This window comes from Melospiza melodia (assembly GCF_035770615.1).
Source record: "Melospiza melodia melodia isolate bMelMel2 chromosome 7 unlocalized genomic scaffold, bMelMel2.pri SUPER_7_unloc_1, whole genome shotgun sequence".
NCBI lineage: Eukaryota > Metazoa > Chordata > Aves > Passeriformes > Passerellidae > Melospiza > Melospiza melodia.
In genome coordinates, this window is record NW_026948497.1 from 5,295,504 (window position 1) to 5,314,013 (window position 18,510).

Sequence of the window (18,510 nt, forward strand, 5' to 3'; positions counted from 1 at the left end):
AGGAGGAGGGAGAGAGGAAAAGGAGGAGCAGGAAAAGGAAGAGGAGGAGCAGGAGCAGGAGGAACAGGAGGTTCCAGTGCCCCCTGTGGCCGCGGCTGCGGGACCATCGCCCCCAGCACGTCCTGAAGGTGAGCGGGGAGGGGGAGCCCGTCTCAAATCTATTGGGGGTCCCTGTGAAGGTTTATATTGGGGTGTGTTTGGAGGTCACAGATTGTGGAATTGACCCCAACTATTATCTGGTGTCCCTGGGAGGTTTTTTCTCTGTGTGTGTAGGTTTGGATCTTGCAGGAGCCCAAAGCTGAGCCCCTTGGGGGATCTTTGGGGGCCCACGTGACCATTGCCCAGTATGGGCAGGGCAGGACATTGGTCCTGGGGACCCCCGGGAGAGCAGAGGAGGGGAACCCCTGGGATCCCCAGATTGGGGAGAGCAGAGAGGGGAGATCCCAGAGCTGGGGGACCCCAGCAGACTGGAAAGGGAAGGCCTGGAGAGGAGGGATCCCTGGGATCCCTGGAATCTCAAAGTAGAGCATCAGGGCAGAAGGGCCCCATGGACCCCCAAAGGCCCCTGGATCATCCCTAAGCCAGACGCTGGAAAAGGGGGAACCCCTGAAACCGTTGGGCTGAATCTTGATATCGTGGAGATTTTCATGGGCACAAGACTCCTGCTGAGTTCCAGAGATGGACCTGGCCAGGAGGAGCCTCTACTCCAAGGCACTCCCACCTTGGTTTCCCCCAAACCAGGGTTTGTCATTCTCAAGCTGTGGCTAAATGGAAGAGGTGGAAAAGCCCCAGAGATCCTGCATGTGGAGGGGCTGCAAACCCAGCCCAGGGAGCTGTGGGGAGGAAAGAGCCCTCCTGAGTCAGGAAGATGGCCGGAGATCCAGCGAGAGCTCAGAGCTGGTGGAGAAGCCTCATGGCAGGGAGGAAAGCTTATGTTTCCTTCTTGCTGGTTGGTGGAGACATTGCTGTGATCTTGTTGATGACATCAGTGGGAATCTGACGCCATCCATCTTGCACTTTACTCCAGGAACTGGATTTTTTTGGGCAGGTCCCTTGATTTTGCTCTTCTTGATGGTGAAGCTGGCTTCCAGCAGAATCTGGGTGATCCTCTCTCCTTTCTCAAACACTTCCATTGCTGTGTTCCCCCACACAATGATGTCATCGATGTATGACAAGTGCCCTGGAGCCTCACCCCTTTTCCAGTGCAGCCTGGATCAGTCCATGGCAGATGGTGGGGCTGTGCTTCCACCCCTGGGGCAATCGGTTCCAGGTGTACTGCATGCCCCTCCAGGTGCAAGCAAACTGAGGCCTGCATTCTGCTGCCAGAGGAATGGAGAAAAATGCATTGGCAATGCCAATGGTGGCATACCATTTCACTGCCTTGGACTCCAGCTCGTACTGGAGTTCCAGCACGTCCGGCACAGCAGTGCTCAGTGGTGGAGTCACTTCATTCAAGCCACGATAGTCCACAGTCAATCTCCATTCTCTGTGAGACTTGCGCACAGGCCAGATGGGGCTGTTGAAGGGTCAGTGGGTTTTGCTGAGCACCCCTTGGCTCTCCAGCTCATGGATAATTTTGTGGATGGGGATCACGGCATCCCAATTTGTCCAGTACTGCCGGCGGTGCACCGTCAAGGTGGCAATTGGCACTCGCTGCTCTTCCACCCTCAGAAGTCCTACTGCAGATGGATTTGTGATAGTCCAGGCAAAGTGTTCAATTGCTTAATGTTCTCTGTCTCTACAGCAGCTATGCCAAAAGCTCACTTGAGTGTTTCTGGGTCCTTGTAAAGCCATTCGGGAGGAAGTCTATGCCCAGAATCCACGGGGCCTCTGGGCCGGTCACAATAGGATGTTTCTGCCACTCCTTCCCAGTCAGGCTCATCTCAGCTCCCAACGGGGTCAATTGTGGGATCCCCCTGTCACCCTGGCAATGGAAACAGGTTCTGCCTCCACATATCCCGATGGTATCAGGGTACACTGCACACCAGTATCAACTAAGGCATCATATTTTTGTGGATTTGATGTGCCAGGCCATCAGATCCACACTGTCTAAAAGATCCAGTTTGCCCGTGCCTCTTCCTGGCTAGAGGCAGGGCCCCTCTAGTCCATGTTATTTCTTTCCTGGGCATACATGGTAGAGGTTCCTTCAAGGGGATCTGACAGATCATACTCAGCAGCTCGGTCATGGGAGGTTGAGGCTACCTTCACTTTACTGGAGTTCCCTCGATTAGTGTTTCCCTCCTTGAATTGACGCACCCGTGCTGCTAGGACAGAAGTGGGTTTTCCATCCCACCTTCCCATGTCTTCCCCATGGTCATGCAGGGAGAACCACAGGTCAGCCCCTGGGGGGTACCCTCTCTGTCTAGCTGGGGAACATTGGGCTCTGACTTTGGGGCCTGTGACTTGCACTGGTGCCATATGGGAACTGTTGCTCCTCACTGTGACGGTGTTCACAGGGGTCCCAGAATGAGGGAAGAGATGAGAATGTTGACTCCATGTTTCAGAAGGTTTGATTTATTATTTTATGAGATATATTATGTTAAAACTATACTAAAAGAATAGAAGAAAGGATTTCATCAGAAGGCTAGCTAAGAATAGAAAAAGAATGAGTAACAAAGGCTTGTGACTGACCAAGACAGTCCAGACAGCTGGACTGTGATTGGCCATTAATTAGAAACAACAACATGAGACCAATCACAGATCCACCTGGTAATTCCACAGCAGCAGATAACTATCATTTACATTTTGTTCCTAAGGTCTCTCGGCTTCTCAGGAGGAAAAAATCCTAAGGAAAGGATTTTTCATAAAATATGTCTGTGACACCTTACCTCCTCCCTCATCTCCTCTTTGAGATTTTTAATCACAGCAGAGACATGAGCCAGCATTGGGCCATTGATCATACTGTCATAATTTCTAAGCTTGTTGGCAACAGAGCCCACTGTCTCTCGGTTGGTGTCGGCATTAATCGTTGAAATAAAGGTGGTGTATTGAGATAGCCCCAGATTTACCAGACTCCACAACATTTGCGTTGTGCACCTGACCTTGTTGGGGTCATTATCATGCTGTCCATCCCTCCCAAAGAGTACCTCCAATACTGCCACATCTCTCAGCTGTTGGATGCCTTCCTCAAGGGTCTTCCAGCATATTCTGTGGTGGTGCTCCTGCATGCTCTCCCTGTGGACAAACCTCTCTCTGGCACTCATTAAAAGCCACTTCTAGAGGGAAAGGGACCCTGGCTCCCTTACAAAAATCTGATTCATACCTGAGTCCTGGGTCAAGGATCCCAAATGCCTTGCCTCACCACCATCTAGTACAGGACACCTGTACTTATAAGGTCCCAAACCCTAAGTAGCCAGGTTGTATAAGTCTCACATCCCCATCATACAATGTCTTTGTGCAGATTTTGGAGATTTTCGTACGTCAGGGACTCGGTGACAATCTCAACCTCTGGATCTGCTGAGGGTTGTGAGGGCTTTTCCTTATCGGGGTGCTCTGCTTTCATCTTAGATCTCCTTGTTTCTACAGGGGCAACTGCTGCTGGCTGTGACTGCCTTTGCAGTTCAGCAGGAACCCGGACAGTTGTAACAACTGTGGGTTCCATTGCTGCACTATTAAACTCTCCCTCTTTGAGGCACTGGAAGGGCTTCTCATGAGCTTGAGAAATGTGCTTTATCTCGCGTATCTCTCCCTCACCAGAACACCCATCCAATCTGGGTAGTTTATAGCTGAGATGGGCTGTGGGAGAGGGTCAGGCTCTGGGGCAGCATCTGTTGTCTTTGGGGTAGGTGTCAGGGTGGTGCGGGATCCCTGAAAAAGGGGGGCAGGGGCCTCCCAGAAATCTGACTGGGCTGTAGGGGAGTCCCAGTCCCAGATAATGGGGTTTAGGGGAATCCCAGTCCTGGAAATGGAGATTCAGGGGTGTCCCAGTGCCCAGGAATGGGGGTTCAGGGGGGTTCCCGTGCCGAGATTCAGGATTCAATGGGATCCTGAGCCCCAGGAATGGGAGATCGTGTGGGTCCCGGTGCCAGATAAGGGGGTGCAGGGGGTCCTGCTGCCATGAAAGGTTCACAGGGTCCCTGTGCCCAGGAACAGGGACTCAGGGGGGTCCTAGTGCTAGGGAAGGTGATAGAGGGGGATCACAGGACCCAAAATGGGGGTGCAGGGGAATTCCCCTGCCCAACCAACAATGGAGGTTAGGGGGTTCCCATTGCCCGGAAATGGACATTCGGAGGGGTCCCTGTTGGGATTTTAGCTGACTAGAGATTGGAAAAGTACAAGGCCGTGGCTAATTCCAAGTCCTGCACCTGCAAGATAGCGTGTCCTTGGGCCTAGCTGTAGTATGATAACAAATAGTGAAAGAGACATGAGAACAAGAGAGATGTAACCCCTAAGGAATGGGGAAGAGCTGATGTTGTGGTGTGGCCAATGGACGGTGTAAATTACAGAATATTCATGAGTTTATTACTTGCTGTATAAGTGTCTGATGCTCTCTTCAATAAAACAGAACTTGCGGATGACTCATATTGAGTCCGAGTTTTCCGCTCACCCGACAAATGGCTCATCCCTGACAAACGGCTCATTCTGCAACAGGTCCCGGTGCCCGGGAATTGCGGTTCAGGGGGGTCCCGGTTTCGGGGGGTCCCACTCACCTTTGGTCGCGCTCCCCGGGTTCCCCAGAAGCCCCAGGAGCCCCAAGAGCACCCCCAGCCCCAGCGCTGGAGCCATCGCAGCCGTCCCCGATCGCGGCTGTGGCGCGGCTGGAGAGACGCGAAAGCGAAAGTGCCCGAGGAGCGCGGCGGGAGGGGAAAAGGGCGAATTCCAGGGAATTCACCTGGATCCCCTCCTGGCCCCCCTCTGGATCCCTCGGGATCCGTCTGGGACCCTCCAGGGCCGCGCCCTGCCGGACCCCCGGGCCGGGCTGTGCTGAACTCCCGGCCCTGCGCTCAAACTCTGCCCGGACCCCGCTGGGCTCGGCCCAAAGCCGGGCAAGCACCGTGAGCAGCGGAGCCAATTTTTCCTGCGGGTGCGGGTCCCACGCCCGGCGGAGCAGGGCTGGGCGCTGGGACCCGACCCCTGATTCACAATCTCCTTCTCCCTCTCTGTGCTGTTCTCTCCCTTTCTTTTGGGGGATCACAAATCCCAGAGCGGCCGCAGAGCCCCGTGCCCAGGCTGGGTTTCCCAGCAAAGGGAGGCTGGGGCTGAGGTGCCCCGGGCTGGCCGGGAATGGGGGCCCGGGGGTCCCCGGGATCACGGAAACGGGGGATCCAGGGGCTGGGAGAGGAGGATACCCGGGAAAGGGGGTGCAGGGGATGTTGGTGCAGGATAAGGGGGTGCAGGGGGGTGTTGGTGCAGGATAAAGGGGTGCAGGGGGATCCCAGTGCACCTGGGGGGTGGGGCAGGATCTGTGAAATGGCAGCAGCTGCTGGGGAGGGACTGAGATGGACTGGGACAGATTGGAAAAAGAACCCACTGGAAGCAGAACTGAGGCACCAGGGATCATACTGGGATATACTGGGACCACACTGAGGGCAACAGGGAGCAACTCAGAGCATGCAGGTGCAATTGAGATATACTGGGAGGGACTGGGAATGGTTTGGATAATCCTGGGACTGACTGCAATCATACTGGGAGTGATCAGATCTGTAGTAGGGGTGAAGAGGAGAAACTGGAATAATGCAGGGACCAACTGGGATCATACTGGGAACAGCTGGCCCATGCTGGGGTCATACTGGGATCATACTGGGACTGATGGGGTAATACTTGGAGTGACTGGCATAGTACTGGGAGTAACTGGGATCATACTGGAGGTGACTGGGGCCACAGAGGGCTCTTACTGAGAGTGAAAGGAACCATACAGGCCATGACTGGGAGCCACTGGGACCATGCTGGGGGCAACTGGGATCCTATCGGGAGTAATTTGGAACATACTGGGAGTGACCGGGATCATCCAGGGGGTAACCGGGACCCCACAGGTGAGGCGGCGGCGGAGCTCGGAGGCGGCCGCAGCGCAGGTGGGAGCCGCGCTGGCTTGTGCGGGAGCTCAGGGCTTGCTGCGGGCCTCGGGGGCTGCAGGGGGCTCAGGCGGGTTCGTTGTGCCGTGTCCGGCCCGTGTTGCCGCTGGCGTGAGGGCGCTGCGGGAGCGGCTGCCCGCGGTCACCTTGCAGCCGCTGCCTCGGCAGGAGCCGCTGCCGGAGCAGCGCTGGCTCGGCCCGGTTGCTGTGGCTGGGACAGTGGAGCCTGCCCCGTGCCCGGAGGCTGCGCTGGGGCCGCCTCCGAGCTCCGCCGCCGCCTCACCGGGCACCGGCCGCTGCGACCGCTCCCGGGCCCGCACGGACGCTCCGGTAATGGCGGCCCTGCCGAGCCAAGGCCGCCCTCAGGGCGGCACCAGGGGCCGTGCTTGGCCCCGCTCCCACCAATCACCGCACGAGCTTGAGGAGTGACGGCAGAATCAGCCAATCACAGCGAGGGGCGGGCTCTGCACAAGGCGCGGGCTCTGCACACGGCACGGCGCCGCCCCGCCTCCCTTTATCCGCACTCCGGCATTTCCCGGCAGCCGCGGCTGAGGAGCGGCCCCGGCGCTGTGCCCGGCCCGGGCAGGAGGCCAAGGAGCCGCTGCTGCTGCCCCGAACCGCCGGGAGCTCGGCGTGACCGGGACCTGAGGGCGCTGGGAGCTGGGGTGAGTGCGGGACGGAGCCGGGACCGGCCTGCAGCCTCGGCAGGAGCCCAGGCCGGAGCAGGGGTTGCTGGAGGGAGGCCAAAACCTCTCTGTCACTTCCCTCCTCCACCTGGGCAGAGAACAGAGCGCGTAAGGAAAAGCTCGAAGGTCTGGGTAACGGTGAGACAGTTAAATCACTGGTGACGGGCACAACGCACTTGTCAGGAGAATTAATCTACAAACCTCAGAGCTGTATATCCAAAAAGGAGACAGAGGAGTCCTTTTACTTTATTCGAATAAAGGGGAGAGGCCATGGGGCATTGCCCTGGGGTCTCTCCAATTTTTGGAGGACACAGCCGCCGTTTTTATCCCAGTTTCCCGGACCGCATTTTCCTTCTCTCTTTCCGATTGGCTGAGGTACTTGACAGGTTCAAATTTCCCGCTACTCCCGATACTTAAGATTTCCCTCTGATGTACAACCTCCCTTTTAATTCTTAATTCTTATGGAATTTAGGGTTTTCCCTCATTGTTTCTTTCATCTTTCAGTGTTCAGTTTCATTTATCAGCAAACCTAAAGTTTGTTTGTAAAAGCAAATATCATTTCCCATTCATCAGTCATTGGAATCTTTTCCATTGTTTCATTTATCTCTCAGTGCTGGTTTGATCTACCAGCAGACCCACAGCCTGTTTGTAAGGGCAAAATCCATCATTCCTCTGACACTTGACTTGGGGAAATTAATTGAATTTATTATTAAACATGGCTGGGCAAGAGAATGAGAACTGAAATAATTCCTACGAAAATATCCTCCCCCCACTCCTCTCTCCTTCCCGGGCTTAAATCTGTCCCGCATTCCTTCCCTTCTCCCCAGCCAGAGGCGTAGGGGATGAGGGTCACAGCCCGGTCCTGTCACAGCCTCCCCTCAGGGACAGGAATCCTCGTCCTGCTCCGGCCTGGGGTCCCTCCCACGGGACACATCCCTCGGGAACGGGCTGCTCCAGCGGGGTTCCCCCCGGGCTCACAGGTGCCGCCAGGAGCCGCTTCCATGGCTCTGCAGGGGCTTCCCAGGGGCTCGGGGCCTCTCTCGGGCATCCCCTGCCCGCGGTCTCCTTGCGGCCGCTGCCTCGGCAGGAGCCGCTGCCGGAGCAGCGCTGGCTCGGCCCGGTTGCTGGGACAGAGGGGGCTGCCCCGTGCCCGGGGCTGTGCGGGGAAATTCCCGTGGCCGGAGGTTTCTGTGCCCAGAGGAGACAGAGGAGTCCTGTAAAAGTGACTTTATTGCTGAGCAGAGGGAGAGGCCGTGGGGCATTTGCCGTGCGCTCTGTGCCATTGTTGTAGTTCACAGCCTCCTTTTTATCCCCATTTTCCCGTTTTCATCTCCCTCTGCCTTTGCCCGCTGGCTGAGGTACTTGGAAGGTTCAGACCTCCCGATCCTCCAACTGCATGTCCTTGTTAATGTGCGCCCTCACTTTTGTATAACAGCTGATATTCATGGCTCTGTTAAGTCTTTGTTCTTCTGGAAGTTCAGGAATTCAGCAGGACTTTGAAGAGCTTTCTGTGTCAACTTCTAACATTTTCTAAAGCTGATGGTTTCTGCCATTACTTCCTTATCTACAAGTTCCCAACCCTATCTCCAGGCAGATTCACTCATTGAGTCTGTTTTTTCTTCCTGGGTCCTCTTTGGTTTTAGGATTATTCTCAGTGCCCTCATTCCCTGCCCTTCTGTAGCTGTTTCTGGATCAGGAAGCCTGGCTGCCACCTGCATCCCCTCGCTCACCCGCTGAATGAGCTGTACCCTCAAGGTGTGGAGCATGGTACAAAGATGAGAGTTGCTGTAGCACATCAGAGGAGAAGCAGCATTTGTTTAACCCATGATCTGCCAGGGAGCCACGAAACTGTGTCCCATTCCCATCCTTTCCATGTTTGGGTCAGAACATGAGCTGCTTTCTTGTTTCCTTTGTTATCTGTTTCAGCACTTTTCCTTTGTCACCTATTTGCCAACAGCAGTTTGAGTCATTGAATTTTCCAGAAACTCCTTTTTCTGCTAACAGATGATCTGATCCCATCCTATGGTTTAGTGTTGTGTTCCTCATTTCAGTGGATTGGTCAGCAGGAAGGTCAGGAGCTGGAGCTGTCTGCTTGGTTATTAATATGAGGACAGCTTGTAATCTAATGATGCCTTGGAAATGAGAAATGGGTTCTGTGGCTCCTGATATGAATTGGTTTGGGTTCCCAGGTGCTGGTCCATGGTGTTGTGGGATTTCTTCTGGTGGCCTATCAGCTTTTCAGAATTTCTTTTGCCCCCCTGTTAGGTGCCATGGTGTCAGCAGAAGATATTGAAGCCTTCCTGGTCAGGGCATTTCGGTGCCAGGCTCTCACAGGCACCCATAGCTGCACGGGTTGAGCTGAGCATGTGGCGGTGACCTGGGCTGTGTCTGATTCCCCTTCCTTCCCTCCCCTGGAACACGGTGTTGCTTTTAGACACCACTTGTCCTGGTTGCTTCAGAGTGCTTTGGACAGACTCCACATCTAATTTACCCTCTTTCCCTGGGGCTGCCCACACTTCTGGGTTCACTTCAGCATAGGCCTGGCCAGACATATGACACAGAGGTACAGCTGAACTGGCCTCTGTATCACCTTTTATAATATTAATTTGTGTTCTGTGTTTAGTGATCAAATCCCTTCGCAATAAGTCATGATAACAATTAGGAGCAAATAAAAATTCACGCATTTCACACCCATCTCCCACATCTGCTAACAGTGACTGAATAAAACCACGCATCTTTCCCACTTTCCCTGAATAATCCAAGACATTGTTGGCATTTTCTGTCCCTTGGGTCTGAGATTCAGAGTGGATTGAGAGGCCCCTGTGTCCATCAGGAAATACCTCCTCTCAATGCAGACCCACCTTGAATGTTCTCAAGGGCTGCAGTGTGGAGGGTCCCTGGTGTGATGGAAGCTGTGACAGCCCTGCCAAACCATGTCCATCAAGGGGAGAACTTGCTTGTCCTGAGGGTGTTGCTGTCTGTGCTTGCAGTGTCCTTGTGCCCTGCAGCTGGAGCCCTGGTTCCTTGCCAGGGGCTGTTTGGATGGGCTCTCCCCTGCCGAGGAGGGCAATGCCTCTGCCAGGTGCTTGTGGCCGAGCCGTGCCCTGGGTGCTGGGGCCCCCTTGGGCCCTGGGGTTGATCCCTCAGGGGCTGTAGGAACTGTGCCCTGGCCTTTGCCTTCAGCTTGGCCTTTTGCTGCTCCCTTCTTGCACTCACCTGCTGTGCCTTTGTGCCCAAGTGCTGCAGGGCCTTCTTGTGCCCCTCCTGCCGCCCCCCTCAGTGCCTGTAGGTGCTCATCCTCTGATAGCTGCTGAGCTTTCTGCAGAATCATTTGTTTTCCAGCGACCCAAACGATATCTCGATCCTTCCCTAATAATCCACCTTTCCCAGGCGTTCCTTGCTCCTCCTCCCTGTGCTCAGGGTGCCCTCCCCAGCCCGTATCCCAGAGCCGCTCCCTGTCCTGCCGCAGTGTCCAAAGGCGCCCCCGGCGGGCAGGGCCGGCAGCTCCACAGAGCCGGGCAGCGGCCGGGGCGTCCCGCAGCCTCCTGGGGGCCGGGGGCCACTGCCGGCCCTGCCCGGGGCTGGTGGGGTCAGGCAGCGCCCGGCGCTGAGCCCCGGCTGCCCCACAGCCCCGGCCCGGTCCCGCAGCTCCCCACAGGCCCCCAGCCCGTGCTCCCGGTGCCGCAGCTCTGCGCCCGGTGCTGCCGCTGTCCCTCACAGAGAAACCCCCTGAAACCCTGACCTCCTTTTTTTCCTCTCCTGGAAACTGGGGATACAAATGATCAGCTGACAAATGTTGAGGATAAGACCCTGCTGAAAAATATCCCAATCCTCTGTATTTTTCTCTTCCTCCCCTTTTCTTTTTCTTCCCACATAGATTCCTCCAGCTGCTTCTTGCCTTAACCATATTCCTGCACACTCCCCTTCACCCAGTCCCTTTGCAGCACACCAATTCCATCCATGCCCTGTTGTCCAAATGTGAAGGGAATTTGGGGAGGTGGGAGTGGGGCAGTGCCAAGGCCAGGCCCCCCCGCGCTGTCCTGGCGGGAGCGGCTGCAGTGGGGACCGAGTGCGGGCGGGAGCGGCCGAGAGCCCAGCGCTGCCCCAGCCCGACCTGCCCCAGCTCCATCCATGCCCTTGCCGTGGGATGCTTTGGGTTTGAGGGAAAGAGGGAGCCAGCAGTGGGTGCTGGGCCTGGGGCAGGAGGAGAAGGGAAGGAGAAGCAGGGTTGAGGAACAAAATGGTCAAATGATGCATGTGGGAGGAGAAGGTGGAATTGTGCAGGAGAAGGAGGAGTTGTAGGAGGAAGAACAGTGTGAAGAAGTGTGGAGACACAGGAGGAAGAGCAGAAACAGCAAGCATCACAAGGTTCCACTTCTCTCTGTATCTGCAGCCTCTAACCCCAGCTCCCGGAGTGTTGCCCCCTCACATGCAGCGGATATCCGGGGAGGAGGATCCATGATTTTCATGGGGGCTAAATCTTGGTGTTTCTGAGCTTTATTGGGCTAATAGGTTGGTGTTACGACTTTTTTGTGAGTTCTGAATCTTTGTATTTTGGAGGTGGTTTTGTCTGAATCTTGATTTTGGCAGAGTTTTTATCTATGTCTTGAAGATTGCAGGATTTTCGTGCTGAATCATGGTGTTTTGGAGGTTCTTACAGACATAAGGTTCCCAATTACTCGGGCTTAGGGCAACCACCAGCCCAAGGCACTCTCATCTTGTTTTTTTTTCCCCAAACCAGGATTTTTCATTCCCAGGGCGTGTGTGGATGGAGGATGAGGAAAAGCCCTGGAGATTTCGCACAAGGAGGGGCTGCAAACCCAGCACAGGGAGCTGCGGGGAGGAAAGAGCCCCCCTGAGCCAGGAAGGCGGCCAAAGATCCAGCCAGAGCTCAGAGCTGGTGGAGAAGCCTCATGGCAGGGAGAAGCCCCACAAGTGCTTGGAATGTGGGAAGGGCTTCAGGTGGAACTCCAACCTGATCCAGCACCAGAAGACCCACACTGGGGAAAAGCCCTACGAGTGTGGGGAATGTGGGAAGTATTTCAGCCGGAGCTCAACCCTGATCCGGCACCAGGAGAGCCACACTGGGGAACGGCCCTTTGAGTGTGGGGAGTGTGGGAAGAGCTTCAGAGACTGCTCTGACCTGATCCGGCACCAGAGGATCCACACTGGGGAACGGCCCTACGAGTGTGGGGAGTGTGGGAAGAGTTTCAGCCAGAGCTCCCAACTGATTCGGCACCAGATGATCCACACTGGTGAAAAGCCCTATGAGTGTGGGAAATGTGGGAAGAGTTTCAGGCAGTGCTCTGGCCTGATGAGACACCAGGTGATCCACACTGGGGAACAGCCCTACACCTGCTTGGAATGTGGGAAGAGCTTTGGGTGGAGCTCCACCCTGAGAACACACCAGCGCATCCACACCGGGGAGAGGCCCTATCAGTGTCCTGAGTGTGGGAAGAAGTTTCATGTCAGCTCCGATCTCGTCAAACATGAGCAGATTCACACCGAGGAGAGGCCCTTCCGCTGCCCCGACTGCGGGAAGGGCTTCAAGCGCAATTCCACTCTCACCACCCACCGGCGCATCCACACCGGGGAGAGGCCCTACGGGTGTCCTGAATGTGGAAAGAGCTTCTCCAGGAGCTCAGCCTTGACCCAACACCAACAGAGGCACCACTGAGGGAAGCCCTGTGAGTGTCCTGAGTTCAGGAAAAGCTTTGTGTGCTGCTCCAGCTCCATCCCCCATTGGTGGATCCATGTTGGATGATCCCCAGTGACCGTTGTTGGGCAGATCCGTGGTGACCCCTTATGGGGCATAAAACAGAGAGTACAGAGGAACTGATAAAGGGGCCTGTTATCTTAGGTCTGAGCGAGCAGAAAGTGTGGGAAAAACAGACACAGATAAAGCCTCCCTGGGCAGCAAGTGACCAAGCAACATGTGAGATTTTGGTAAGATAATGTTACCAGGTGACATGATGTCATGAAGAATGTGTAACCAATGGGAAAATGTTACCAAAAATAGAGCCCCATATAACTACCATGCAAGTGAAACCCTATATAAACCTCTGGTATACTCTATAAAATTGGCTTCTGATCTAAACTCGGATGTCCCCATCTCTCCATTGTCGATAGCCCCTGTTCTGGGTGATCCCCGTTGGGTGGGGGGAAGGTGTTGGAGAGATTTTTTCCCTTCTCCTTGTGCTGCTGTGATTTGGTTGGTAATAAATTCCGTCCTTGTGCCCAGGCTGGCTCTGTTGTCCCCGTGCTGGTGCTGTGGGCAGGATCTCTCCCTTTCCTTCTCTCTTCTGTGCCACTCCTCAGCCAATCAGAGAATGCGATGAACAGGAATCAGCCCATCAGAGAGAGCAGGGCTGATGACTCACTTGCCGAGCAGATCCGCAGCACCCAGTGTTCCCCACCTGGCCCCCACCGTCCCTACCCAGTCACAGCCCCCCTTGCGGGGTCCCCCCAAGTCCCTCGCCAGTGCCCCCCATAAACTGGACTGTGTTTAACTGGGAAGATTTACTGGGAACACTGGGAGCAGCCAGGTGGGGGCAGAGCGACAGCGGGGCTTGGGGGACACACGACCCACCCCCAAAATCAACACGGGTATGGAGCAGGAGGTCCTGGCCGGGCCCGAGGCCACGGGGATCTGTTTTCCCTTCTCTAAATTTTCAGTGTGAGGTGCCCTGATAAACCAAACACCATTTGTTTTTTCTGATTTCTCCTCCAGGATTTTACAGGTCCATATTGTCTACTGTAATTAATCTAATCTACTGCAACCTCACTCCATGTCCAAACTTTACGGCTACTGGCAGGTGAATTAGATTGAGAAGCTGGGGCCTGTGAGGGGATGGAGTATGGAGTGAAACCAGAGTCAGTAGATCCAGTTTGGTTGGTGAGGTTACCAAGGAATCTACCTCGTCTCTCTATGGGACCCAAGGCCATGATGGTTTTCTGTAAAGTAATTGCTGTACATTTAGGTGTTCTGGAAGCCCTCGAATTAAAGAAGTAATAATTTCAGGCTTTACAGGTAATTGCATTGGTGACTGAAAACCAGGAATCAACTTTTATTCCATGAATCATTTGCAGGCAGGTGGCTTTGTGGATGCTTTTCAAAACTGGGTCGAGGGTACTGACTATAGCTAAAGGGTCTCCCCTTTCCAAAGTATTAATTCCCCTGGCCCAGAAAGCTGCACATTGTGTCAGGGACCATGTGTCACGCTTATCTCCTGTTGTTAAGAAAACTCCATGTCCCCAGTACCCACTAGCCTCCTGTTCAGTTAATTTAATTTGATCTCCACCACTGAGGGACACTCAGAAGACATATTCTTCTCCGATATTTGTGGAAGGCGGCCATATTTTTTCTTCAGCTTAGCTAATTCGGTAGCACTGAATGGTATTTGTTCAGTTGTGATATGTGGTTCAAAATCTTCATCATTAATATAACTATATTCTGTTTTAACCAGGAGTCTCAAATGAGGGCAGCAGTTTTCTCCACAGTGTTTTACTGCTTCTAGTTCCTTATGGGGATAAATCTGTTTAATGTGAGGAGTTTCTTTTCCTCTGCCTGTGTTGAGGAATCAGCATTCAGTGAATTCTTAACATGTTCCTCTCTAAGGGCAGCTCGTAACAGATGGATCTCATTCCTTTATTAATTTAATTGTTTTTGCAAAATTTCAACTAGGTTTTGAAGGGAGTCCATTATAGCTTTTTCCTCACTTCTTCACTTTAAGAGAGTTTCTATAGCTGCTGTAAGACAAGCTCCCAAAACTGAGCAGACAATAGTTTCAGTTTTGCCCAGTTTAAATTTTTTTTCATGTTGTAAAGAACATACTCTATCAATAACATTTTCCAAATTAAATCAGTTACTTTGTGCCCATTCTACTCCTCCCGGAGAAGGTTTGGCATTGTGTTTGGCTAGTAGAGCATAAAATTCAGCTTTAACTTTTGCACTGAGGTTTTCAGTCATTTTATGAAGGGACCAAAACCATGATAGGGAGGTATAGACTTAAGTTACACAATCTTACAGCCTTTGCTATGTTTCCCTTCACTTCCCTGAGTGGGTGAAGAGACTAAATCTGCCTGGGAGGTTCTACTCAGTTACTTCAAGTTGTCCCTTCACTGTCCAGACAGTCCAGATTTGCACATACACAAAAAACAGTTTCCCCTTTTTGCACTAAGAGATCTTTCATGAAATTCTGAAGACAGAACCCTCAATTGAGTATGGGGGTGCTTTTCACCTAGGCTTGTGCAGTTTGTTGCAAATTCGAGTCACCCCCCTTGCTTTCTAGACAACTGCTCACCCCTTTTGGGTTGTTGGGCTCAGTGCAGCTGGAGTGAAATGTCCTTCCCCTGTTACAGACTACACACAACCCTGCAAACCCCTCTGTCTGTCAGAATCCGATCCATGATGCCAATTTAATGTCATGATCTGCTCGTACAAGTGGGGTTGTGATGGTCCAGTTTACCGATCTCAGAGTGCAAAAACAACACAGAGGGGATTTCAGTCTTAATCAAAACAAATGCACCTTTTATTGAGTGCCCATAGCAAATGCGAGAGAAGGAATAGAAAGGAGATAAAGGATAGAGGGAGAAAGAAAAAGAAGGGGTGGGAATAGCTACCAAGGCAGAGACAAAATTCTCCTGGTCCAGCCAATAGATCTGTCTTGTCATGTTGGGGAGAATCTCAAAATCTTTGGATAACTCAGGGGTCTTTTATAGTCATCCACTGAGGGGGGAGCGGATAAAAGACAATGTAGAATAAGTCTATTGAAAATGAGTACAGACAGTCCATGTTCCAAAACAGGACAAGTCAATCTTAGCAGTGAGTGGGATCCATTGTTTTCAGGATTGGTGTCCATGAGAAACCATTCTTGGTCTAGCAAACACACCTGCAGACAGTACTTGGCAAACATATTGCATCAGTCAGGCCAGCGCCCCTGTATTAGAATTTTAAGGGTCTCAGTCTCAGTCCTTGGGAGGGGTCCTTACAGTCCTTTCCCTTACAGCGGTCATGAAGCAGATGAGGGATTTTCTGTAGAGGATCACCAAAGTTACCCCAGAAAGTTCATTTGGCCAAGAGGTGGGGAAATTCATGGACCATTGTGATGAGCAGGGATCGTGAAGCAGGTGTAAGTGTACAGAGCAAGCCACTCGCTGTCAGCCCCTGCTCAAAGCAGTTGTACTGTTGTGACACAGCAAGCACAGCTGCAAACAATCACTTGGCGAGCATCCACCTCAACCAGGCCAGAACTCCAGCCAGGGTCTTCAGGATCTTGGTCTCTGTCCTTGCCACGGTCAGGAGGCAAATGAGGGAAACTTTGGACCATCTCTTACAGCAGTTTACTTTATGGCTTCCTCAACAATCCCCCCTCTGGGAGATATCTTCTGTTAATGGGCCATTGAGTGTCACTGCATGACTGATAAAAATTTCATCATCCCCTTGTGAGGTGCTCCGGCCAGAGGGAGGAGCCAGGCATTCCTACCTGGATATAATTTGACATTTGGAAGAGGAGAGACAGCCTTTTCCCACTGGATTCCCAGAGGAAGTCCAGGCCCATCTATGCCACCACTGGACCTTCAGAGGATAACTCCACCCTTCTACAAGATCTCTGCTTCAACAGAACAATACCTGTCACTGCAGGTGCACTGCAGTCACCATTTAATAGGACTGGTACCACCACTGTGACCCACTGGGTGTCAGGTCATATTCTGACTCTGTCAGTGGGGTTTTTTGTTTGTACTATTGCATTTGTATTTTTTATTTTCATAGTAAAGAACTGTTACTCCCATATCTTTGCTTGAGAGATTTTAATTTCAAAATTATAGTATTTCAGAGGGAGGGGATTTACATTTTCCATTTCACAGGAAGCTCCTGCCTTCCTTAGCAGATACCTGTCTTTTCAAACCAAAATAGAATGTCATCCATATAATGAAGGATGATGGCATCTGGGAAAGTCCTTTGGATGGGAGACAGGACATGGGCCATGTACCACTGGCATATAGAGGGTGAGTTTTTCATTTTCTGGGGGAGGACTCACCAGTGGTAGTGCTTCAGATGTGCCTGTTCAGGGAGGGAATGGAAAAAGCGAATCTGGGAGCATCTCGGAGATAGAGAAGTATGTTAAAAAAGTGGCCTTTGATATCTATGACCACCAGTCTCCAGTCATGGGGAAGCATGAAGGGAGAGAGAAGGCCAGACTACAATGACCTTGTTAATTTTACAAAGGTCATGGAGGAGCCTCCACCTGTCCTTGCCAGGTTTTTAAGAACAAAGACAGGGGAGTTCCAAGGGCTGTTGGTAGGTACGATGTGTCCCTTGGAAAGCTGGTCCTCCAGGAGGAGCTCTAGAGTACGTAATTTCTCTGTTGAGAGGGGCCACAGATCCACCCACGGTGGGGTGTCAGTCTTCCAGGTGAGTGGTGGGATGATGCACTCTGCAGTGGCCCCAACTAGAAATCCTGGGATAGAGGTGGAATATCAAGTCAAGCTGCCCACTGGGACAACAGGTCCCTGGCCCACAGGATGATGAGTGCCCTGACTACAAATGGCCTGATGGTGGCAGCTTGGCCCTCTTGTCCTTCTATTGTGATAGTATGCTTGCTCCTCATGGAGACAATGGGGGAGATGACTCCAGTGACAGGAGTCAGCTCCTGGTTCGGGGGCCATTTCGTTTGTGTAATGATAGTAATGTTGGCCCCTGTGTCCATCATACCTTGTAGGTAGATGTTATTACCTTTTTTCGACAGGCCACCCTCTATAAGGGATCTGTCTTGGCCCATTATTTCAACTCAGAATGCCACTGGGTGCTCTGGGATATTGCTATGTCTAATGGCAATAAAAAGGCTTGGGTGATCACAGTCTCTCTATGCAGGAAGTGTGGTGGTTTTGAGCAGCAGACAGTGACTTTGATTTCGACAATTGGCCCAACAGTTTGTACTGCTGCTATAACATGCATTTCATTTGGTCCATGAATACAATTACCTATTACCAGCACATCCCTCAGGTCCTCCAGGGGTCCATATTTTCTGATGGGAATATGATAGAAAGCATAGTCATCAAATTGTACAGAGCACTCACCCGCTGGCGTCAGGTCCTGACCTGAACTTGCTGGAAAGCTTTGGTGACTCTGGTCTGCTGTTCGGAGTATGAAGAGCTCCACGGGAATTTCCCACATCTTGGACTTCTGGAATAGTGGGGAGGGTACAGTGAAACAGCTTTCCATTTGCTGTCTTCAGGCAGGGCCACCCTGCAGTCTGTTGGAAGTTTTTTGGCTGAAAATGGTTCTGGTGGTGGTGAGGCTGCTGGTGATAATGAAACTGAGAACGGCTGTTAGAATGTCTGTTGCAATCCATACAATGTCATGAATGGCACCTCTTTGGTGGCTGCTGGTCTTAAAGCATTTTGTATTCTGGACAGTCTGTGGTAGATAGGGACAGGCGATCGGAAGATCACACGATGTGACGGAAAGCGGTAGGACTCCTTTTCCCCTAATCCGTTAAGATAAGAGATCACCCTAGGAATGTAACTAGGAATGTAGCCCCCCTAACGATAGTAATGCTGGTAACTTTCCACTCCTTACTAACCATAGATGGTACTGCAGACCCCCTCTGACATAGAGAAACCCCTTAGACTATTAAACCCTACGAGATGAGATAATAAAGGCCTTTGACCTTCTACCACATTGGTGCCTGCGAGCTCTTTGGCCCGAGCGACCCTGGAGAGTTTGGGTCACCGTGCTGCTCCTCGAAACCAGGTCGCCTTGCCTTATATCAGAAGGCAACAACTGGTGCCAAAACCCGGGAAGAAGCTCG

General features: G+C 52.6%; 2 protein-coding genes across 3 annotated transcripts; both read left to right on the top strand.

Moving 5' to 3' along the window:
• Window positions 1-56: 56 nt before the first annotated feature.
• Window positions 57-4,521, top strand: LOC134432758 (uncharacterized). Its single transcript, XM_063181662.1, has 2 exons — window positions 57-128; window positions 742-4,521. Exon 2 carries the CDS (start codon window positions 769-771, stop codon window positions 1,786-1,788), a length of 1,020 nt encoding a protein of 339 aa, XP_063037732.1. The 5' UTR covers window positions 57-128; window positions 742-768; the 3' UTR covers window positions 1,789-4,521.
• Window positions 4,522-6,542: 2,021 nt separating this feature from the next.
• Window positions 6,543-14,331, top strand: LOC134432781 (zinc finger protein 436-like). Of its 2 annotated transcripts, none has more exons than XM_063181691.1 (2): window positions 6,543-6,676; window positions 11,439-14,331. In XM_063181691.1, the coding sequence occupies exon 2, from the start codon at window positions 11,466-11,468 to the stop codon at window positions 12,372-12,374; it is 909 nt and encodes a 302-aa protein (XP_063037761.1). In that variant the 5' UTR covers window positions 6,543-6,676; window positions 11,439-11,465; the 3' UTR covers window positions 12,375-14,331. The 2 variants fall into 2 exon arrangements, with proteins under 2 accessions (XP_063037761.1, XP_063037762.1); XM_063181692.1 differs by having other exon boundaries at window positions 6,548-6,676; window positions 11,455-14,331.
• The last annotated feature ends 4,179 nt before the right edge of the window (window positions 14,332-18,510 follow it).

What these genes read in the sequence shown, in the direction of transcription:
- LOC134432781 (XM_063181691.1), top strand. Translation starts at nt 11,466, where the DNA reads ATGGAGGATGAGGAAAAGCCCTGGAGATTTCGCACAAGGAGGGGCTGC.
- LOC134432758 (XM_063181662.1), top strand. Translation starts at nt 769, where the DNA reads ATGGAAGAGGTGGAAAAGCCCCAGAGATCCTGCATGTGGAGGGGCTGC.